The sequence below is a fragment of the Phodopus roborovskii genome, unplaced genomic scaffold, assembly GCF_943737965.1.
Source record: "Phodopus roborovskii unplaced genomic scaffold, PHOROB, whole genome shotgun sequence".
In the NCBI taxonomy this organism is placed as follows: domain Eukaryota; kingdom Metazoa; phylum Chordata; class Mammalia; order Rodentia; family Cricetidae; genus Phodopus; species Phodopus roborovskii.
Genome location: NW_026126407.1, coordinates 21,650,633 through 21,658,730, shown reverse-complemented (window position 1 = coordinate 21,658,730; position 8,098 = coordinate 21,650,633). Strand labels below are relative to the sequence as shown.

The window sequence follows — 8,098 nt, the reverse complement described above, 5'->3', positions numbered from 1 at the left end:
CAAAGCCCACTCATCTCAGTCCCCACCCCTCATCTCTTTCAGCCATCCATTGGTCCCGTCCCATTTATGTCCCCGCCCCTTTCTCGCTGGTCCCACCTCTCACTGGCGAGGCCCCGCCTCCATCCCACCTTGCCGCAGCCTCAGCCCCGCCCCCACGGCATACGTGCGTTGACGCCACAAAGCCCCTGTGACCCAGTCCCCAGCTTCTCTCTGTACTGTGGGCAAACCCAGCCTTTCCCGCACGCGGCGCACCTGGCCCTGGCACCTGGTGCAGGGCAAGACTTCTTCCCTGTGAGTGTTCACTGTCCAGAGAACTCCCCTCACCCCATGGGCCGAGACTGTAGGGCCCCCTTCTGTCCTGCTCCTGTCTCAGCCAGCCATTCTGTCCCCAACAAAGGCCACATTTCGAACCATAGGCTTCAACCGTAGACCACTCTCACTACATAGGTCTCCTATATGAGCCTTCACTGACAGGACTTTAGGTGACCAAGAGCCTCTACTCTAGAGGAGCCAGGTCCCCTAGCCCTCTCTGTCCGGTTCTGAACAGGTGGTCAGCGGTGCACCCCTCAGGGCTCTTGAGATTCGGGAGGAGCTCACAGAAAGTTCAGATGACATTAACGTGGCAACCACTCTGGAATATCTGAAAATACCTTGACTTTAGGAATTGAGAGGAGGGAAGTACTGAGTCCAAACTCTCAATAAGGACCAAGAAGTAGTGTGGGTGCAGTTCATGGTCTCCATTGCCTCGAGTAGGACGACTCGGGGGGGGGGGGCAGTGCATTGTACATGTGTTTATAAGAATGTGTGGGTGTGCGTGCAGGTGTACATATGTGCCTGTGCAGGTGTGTTGTACGTGCTTTCAGAGTGCATCCATGTTCACATGCCTGTGCTTGTCACCGTGTAAGTGTGCTTGCACGTTTTTTTCTGTCGCTGTGTTCATGTGTGGTTACAAACATGTTTACCTGTGTGCAAGCTTGTATGTACATGTGTCTACATGTCTACACATAGGCCCTGTATTTGTGTGTACATGTATTTGTGTGTTCATGTATCTGCACGGAGCCCCTATATCTGTATGTTTGGCGTGCCCTTTCTGCATTGCGTGTTAACCGAAAGGGTCTTCATTCCTTTTAAGTTTGTTTTGCCAGAGTTTTGTTAAGGACATTATTCTGAAGCTTGGCTCTATTGCAGCCTTTTGGGGTGCTAGTGTGGCCCTAGGGCAAAGGTAAGGCTTGACTGCAAATGTACAACAGTTGGAGAGTCCCAGAAGCTCAGCTGACCTAGGGGCCAAGCAGTCAAGGCTCAGGGGTCTGGCTAGCATTTGTTCAGTGTTTTTGTATCCCACATGGGGATACCAGCTTTTGTCCTCCTCCATACAGAGGAAGTATGCATGGTGCACAGGGGCCCAGGGGAGTTGGCCAGGGCATCAGTTCTGTGATTCTACCTGCCAAAGGGTTACAGGGGAAACCTCCTCTTGTTTCTCCCCAGGAGCCATGGATGCTGTGGAACTTGCCAGAAGGTTGCAAGAGGAGGCCACATGTTCCATCTGCCTGGACTACTTCATTGATCCTGTGATGACTGCCTGTGGCCATAACTTCTGCAGAGAATGCATCCAGATGAGCTGGGAGAAAGGGAAGGGCAAGAAAGGGAAGAAGAAGCAGAAAGGCTCCTTCCCCTGCCCCGAGTGCAGGGAGATGTCCCCTCAGAGGAACCTGAGGCCCAACCGCCTGCTGACAAAGGTGGCCGAGATGGCCCGCCAGCACCCAGGGCTGCAGAAGAGAGACCTGTGCCAAGCACACCAAGAGCCCCTTAAACTGTTCTGCCAGGATGACCAGAGCCCCATTTGTGTGGTCTGCAGGGAGGCTCAGGAGCACAGGCTGCACAGGGTGCTGCCTCTGGACGAGGCTGCAAGAGAATATAAGGTGAATGCAAGTTCAGGGGCTTCCATGTCCAGAAGGAGCTGTGGTCAACACTGGGGAAGTACGGCCAGGGGCTCGTGATCCCTGGTTGGGAGTGGGGGAAATTCTGTCAAGCTGGCCTCTACTTACGGTTCAAGAAATGTAGGACTTCATTTCACAATAAGAGCACTGCTGCTAATGGGGGGGGGGAGGGGAGAAACAGAACGGTGGTGGGAAGACAGGCACAATAGAAATGTATGTAGGTTGGAAGCCAAGCAACTTATTCTGTCTTAGGACAGAATAGGTATGTGACTGGTCAATAGTATCCATGTTTATTAATGAGTGATCTAATTAAGTGTATAGCAAGCAAGAGTAAAAACAATGAGTAGCTGTAGAGAAATGCAAAGAAAAAAAAAAGTCATCAGTGGAGTTTACAAGGTTCAGCAGAGACAGTCGAGGGAGTAGCCCGATCAAGAGAGCAAAGGCAACATTGTCAGATCCTGGACTTAGAAGCATCAGCAGAATAGATGGGGCAAGTTGAGGCAGCAGTCAGCTGGAGTTTGCTTCCTTTCAACTGAGTTTTCCTTCAGTGGATGTTTCTTGTGACTGAACTTCTGGCTTCTCATTTCCACTGATGCGTTTTCATGTCACAGGATTAATTATTGTAACCCTGTTTGCAAGTGGCTTGTCTTCTAGCTGTTCTTAAGGGCACATTTTTATTCTTGGGCTATTTGCTGTTTGTTTGTTTGTTTCCCTACTTGTCACAGAGTTGGGGGGGGAAGGGGGGAGTCAGCCAATCCCAGGACAAGGAGCTTTCAAGGACATTTTGAGACAAATGTGGCTGAGTGTAAAAATAGATGCAGGGCAACCCTGTTTGCTTCCAAAGCCAGCTGCTCAGTGAGTTCAAACATCATAGGCAATTTACCTATATAGTGTTTATTACAGTGATCTAACTTCCAAAACCCAGGTCACCAAAAACTCCTTTCCTGAACCTCATAGCTCTAACTCATGGCCTATGGCCTGCCATGATCAATGGAGTGGGAAGCTGGAACATTCAGTCATCCAGTTTTATTTCCTGACTGAAGGGCATTGCTCAAGTGTGTTGTGTTCTGAAGGCCTCCACTCCCAAGCCATCTGGTTTTTTGTTTTGTGTTTTATTTTGTCGGGGGTGGGGACTGCCTGGTTCCCTGAGCTGCCATAAGAGGGTCTCTGGGGCCAGTGAAGCCTGAGAGACCACAGTCCAGACATTGGCAGAGATGGGACCAGCTGACCCAAGGATTGTGTTTGTGTATCCAGACGAAGTTGGAGGAAGACATAAAGTATTTTCGGGAGGAGATGATGAAGACAAAGACTCTGCAAGCCAAGGAGGAACAGGCCTTAACTGAGTGGCAGGTGAGTGTTCAGTGGCAGCCATTCTACCCCATGTGTCCATATCCATCCTCATCCGTGATGGGCGGGAAGTGCCTTTCAGGGTGAGGAGGCTTCAGGTTTGGTGGCTGAACTGAGAATTAAGTCCGCACAAGACAGGTAAGGGGGATTTTAAAAGGTTCAGATAAATTTTTTAGAATTAATTTTGCCTGCATGTGTTTATTTAAAATGTGCATGCAGTGCCAGATAAGGCCAAAAGAGGGCACCGGACCCCCATGGAACAGGATTTAAAGGTGGGTGAGCCACTATGGGTGCTGGGAACCAAACTCTGGTCCTGTGGAAGTGCCTTTAACTACTAAGTCACCTCTCCAGCCCTCTTTTAAGCGATTTTTTTTAATTAGCTCAGATTTTAATAGCTTTATTTCAGAATCAGTCAATGCTCCCATAAAAATAAATGTGGGCTGCACCTTTGATCCTAAAGACTGAGGAGGGGTACAGATTGGCCATTCCATTTCAAAGTTATCTTCCATGTAGGGTGGGATCAGGGAGACAAAATGAAAATTACTAGTTGGTTAACAGTCGGTCATCTTGTGGTACTGTTGGGCAAGGATTGACTTCCTCCTGTTCACTGGAAACGACTTATTTGGGGGAGTTGAGCTTGTTGGTATATGTGTATATGTGTGACCCAAGAACTCAAGGAAGGAAAAAAAAAAAAAAAAAAACAAGATCTGTTAGCTCAAGGTCAGCCTGGAGGACATAGCCAGTTCCAGGCCACCCAAGGGCTACTTGTGAAGATCCTGTCTCAGAAGAGGAAGGAGACAAGTACAACACACACACACACACACACACACACACACACACACACACACACACACGGGGGGGGGGGAAGAGGAAGGCAGGGAGGGAGGGGCCTGTTTGGGAAGTTTAGCTATTGTCTGTGAAATTCTGATTTCTTAGGAATTTTGGCCAGCAGCTTTAGGGACATGGGTAACTCCAATAGGACTTTTAGCCTGGTCATTAGGAACCTTCTGTCCCTTTTATGAACCATGCCTGTGTCCTTCCTTGAAGGTGGCACGTTCTGAACCCACCCACACCAGGACACACAGACATTTGAATGCGTGGATGCTGACATTCAGGGTCTGATCTGTTAGGGTGTAACATGGATGATAAGGGACCACTGTTAAAGGTCCTGGTTCCCAGTTTGCCCAAGAGTTCTAGGTCACCAAGTGTCCAGAATTGCTGTGTGGCAATATTGAAGGAAAGCCATCCTTTCTGGGCACATCTCATAGCCAGGCTGTGTGTGTGTGTGTGTGTGTGTGTGTGTGTGTGTGTGTGTGTGTGGTCCCCACTCCCACAGGAGAGAGTGAAGGAGCGGAGAGAGCGAATCTTGGAGGAGTTCCAGAAGGTGGTCCTGTTTCTGGTGGAAGAAGAACGCAGGCTTCTCCAGGTCCTGAAGAAGGAGGAAGAGGATACCTTGGGGAGGCTGCAGGACAGCAAGACCTCCCTGGATCGCCAGAGCCACTCCCTGGACGTGCTCCTGCTGCAGCTGGAGGAGCAGAGCCAGCAGGAGCCGCTCCAGATGCTGCAGGTGAGGCCAGAGGGTGTTGTGGATCCTTGGGTCTTTCCCTGTGCTGCCACAAACCTGTGGGTGCACCGTGAGGTGGGGCATGGCCTGAGAATATGCACTGCGCCCAGGAACTTGTGAAACAAATGCATCCTGACAGACGGGGTGGGGTTGGGCTGGGCCAAGGGCCACCTACCCACCCCATCCCAGTGTTAACAGCAAACATCTCATGCTGCCCACCAGCATGTGTGCGCGCGCACACACACACACGCACACGCACACCACTCTGAGGGAGAAACAATATTTACAACAGAGTTCTGGGAACCCAAGGGCATGGTACTGCAATTTGCTGTCTTCTGGTGCAGGCCTAGTGATAAAGGGCCAGTCAGCATCTGCTAGAGTGAATGAGGCAGGCACCTCCGTTCACCCTGATGGACCTGGGCCTAATCACCTCTTAAGGACCCACACTGTGACTGCTTAACACTGCAACACTAGCAATTAAACCCCAGCCTGGTTTTGCTGGGAACATACCACCACATCTAGTGGCAGTGGGCCACTGGGGAATGCTGTAAATGCATGCATTTTCCAGGCCAAGATGTTAATGGTGCTTGAGGAGTCTGTAGATTCTGAGTTCCTAGAAACTCTCCAGGGACCCCAGGCTCACCCTCTTCAGACCATGTCCACTGTACGCCCTGCCCTCATATTTTGTCCCATTGTTCTATGCATCTTAACTGGATCTGCAGCTTCTTGAGTCCAAAGAAGGAAACCCAGGACACTGCCCACTGGCTTCATTTGTGTTCAGCTAGAAAGCATTGAAGGGAAAACGCTGGAAGTAAACAATCCTTAAGTTTTAAAGGGCATGCTGTTCTGGGGATACTTGAATAAAACCCACCCAGGGTCTGAGCCACCCTTTTGTTCACTCAACCTATGCTGTGTGTGAATTATCACCAGTAACTGTCTTGGCTGTGAAAGCTACTAGGCAGGGAGGAATCTTTGGGTGCACACAAGTAACACCTAGTTAATAATGGCTCCAAGCACAGGATCAGGGAAGCTCACAATTTACTTGTGCCACAGAGAAGCCTGAGGGGTCCTCTTTAAGGGAAGCTCTGTGCAAGTCGTGTGCTGGGGTTGTTTAGGTGGACAAGCGGCACAAGCTTACTATAGTGCATTGTTAGGGATGGTTCTGTTCTATTCTGTTAGCATTTTCCTGTGCCAGACTCATAAACTGCACCATAACACACACACACACACACACACACACACACACACATACACACACACACACACACGGTGTGTACAAGGACTACTGATCCAAGGCTTACTTGCCTCAAAGGGAGGACGAATTGAATAAGGACAAGGACATTGGAGTGGTGTGGCTCACTGGTAGAGTGCTTGCTTAGCAGGGGCCCCATGTTCTGTCTCGACTACTGAAAAGGTAAGCGCTACAGGTTTCCCAGAACTTGCCACCTCCTCTCCACTGACCTCAGGCTTGTGACCGTGGACTGAAGAGATGCTTAGGGTCTGCCAAGTGGAGGTGAAGGGAAGATCCAGAGAGTATGTGAAGCTGTTATCTGGGAAGGGAATGTCCAGCAGAGGACATGTCCCCAAGTCGGGGGCAACAGAGGCAACTTAGATACTGGCAAGTGGTAGGAGCTCTTAACTGTCCTCCCTGTTGTTTGCAGGATATAAAGGACACCTTGACCAGGTACTCTGTCACCCGCAGCAGAGATAGTGTGGAGGTGGGTGAGGGAGGCCCACATGGAGAGCTGGGGAGCACATGAGTCTGTGTTCCCTGGAGGAAGGAGAGCCTCAGTATGCAGTACCCAGAGGTGATCCTCCCGGTGGCTATCAAGACGGTGTGCAGAGTTCCAGGGCAGATAGAGGTGCTCAAAAGTTTCCAAGGTAAGCAGAGACCCGGGTCTCCAACCATGAACCCCAGTTTTCTGGGCACTGCTGTGTCTAACCCGGACCCAGGACCAGAGCTATCAACTGGAGATAAGTGTTTTAAACTGGAGTTTAACATTCTTTCCAAGTCTGACCATCTGCGGAATTAAGATTGCCCCAGTTAGCCCCATCACCAATCTCCACGGGGGTTTGGAGTGTGCAACCCTTAAGTTACCCCAATTGTCAGCTGGGACTGGTGAAGGGGGGGAGGCTTTTGAGTGAATATGGAAAAGAGCCATTTGGCCACCATGCCCCTCCACCGCCTACCTTGAGGGTTCTGGCCCTTCCACTTTTGGCCTTGAATGACCCCTACTGTTCTCTGTCCACCCGGACCCTCTGCAGAGGCTGTGGTGCCGGACCCCAGCTCAGCGTACCCCTATCTCCTCCTGTACGAGAGCCGCCAGAGGCGATACTTGAGCCCACCGCCAGAGGGCAGCGCCCCCTACAGCAAGGACCGTTTCGTGGCCTACCCCTGCGCTGTGGGACAGAAGAGCTTTTCTTCTGGAAGGCACTACTGGGAAGTGGGCATGAATCTCACCGGGGATGCACTCTGGGCCCTAGGCGTGTGCAGGGACAACGTGAGCCGAAAGGACAGAGTGCCCAAGTCCCCGGAAAATGGGTTCTGGGTAGTGCAGCTGTCCAAGGGAAAGAAGCACTTGTCCCTGTTACCCGACTCCATTCCAGTCACACTCACGGAACCTCCCAGCCACATGGGTATCTTCCTGGATTTCCAGGCCGGGGAGGTGTCCTTCTACAGTGTGAACGATGGGTCCCACTTGCACAGTTTCTCCCAGGCTGCCTTCCCTGGGCCGCTGCTGCCGTTTTTCTGCTTGGGTGCTCCAAAGTCGGGCCAGATGGTCATTTCCTCAGTGACCATGTGGGTGAAGGGATAGAGGTTTGGGGCCAGGCACAGTCGCTGGGCGTGCCCGGGTTCCCCGGAAGGCAGGACGCTTCACCACCGTGGCTACCTACCCAGACTTTCTCTAGGGTCGCTAAGAGGCGACACCTATGCTGGCAGGGCAACTAACTGAAATACAATCAAGATTAAAATGCTCAAATATGAACCGATTGCTGATAAGATGCTAGATGGGGTAACTTTGGAACGAGTACCGACATTTCCGAGTGAACTAATTTCTAAATATATACCTGCTCACTGTGCAAGTTGGTCTTTCGTTTTGTTAGCTTTTTCCGGACCCAAAGCTTGCTAATACCTTGGTTCCTAGTGCCCCTCTCTAGCTATCCGGTCCTTCACAGAGGAAGCGGAGCCCCGCCCCCTCCCCCTTAAAATAATTAGGGAGAGCTCCTCTTTCCTTCCTCCACGTACACG

At 51.1% G+C, this 8,098-nt stretch overlaps 1 protein-coding gene across 1 annotated transcript; it reads left to right on the top strand.

Moving 5' to 3' along the window:
* Positions 1-202: 202 nt before the first annotated feature.
* Positions 203-7,758, top strand: Trim17 (tripartite motif containing 17). Its single transcript, XM_051180584.1, has 7 exons — positions 203-291; positions 1,486-1,919; positions 3,192-3,287; positions 4,621-4,851; positions 6,510-6,532; positions 6,626-6,729; positions 7,114-7,758. The coding sequence occupies exons 2-7, from the start codon at positions 1,491-1,493 to the stop codon at positions 7,662-7,664; spliced, it is 1,434 nt and encodes a 477-aa protein (XP_051036541.1). The 5' UTR covers positions 203-291; positions 1,486-1,490; the 3' UTR covers positions 7,665-7,758.
* Positions 7,759-8,098: the final 340 nt, after the last annotated feature.

Bases quoted from the DNA above. Each gene is read 5' to 3' on its own strand.
- Trim17 (XM_051180584.1), top strand. From the start codon at position 1,491: ATGGATGCTGTGGAACTTGCCAGAAGGTTGCAAGAGGAGGCCACATGT. The intron at 1,920-3,191 runs GTGAATGCAAGT...TTGTGTATCCAG, and splicing joins AGGCTGCAAGAGAATATAAG to ACGAAGTTGGAGGAAGACAT. The intron at 4,852-6,509 runs GTGAGGCCAGAG...TGTTGTTTGCAG, and splicing joins AGCCGCTCCAGATGCTGCAG to GATATAAAGGACACCTTGAC.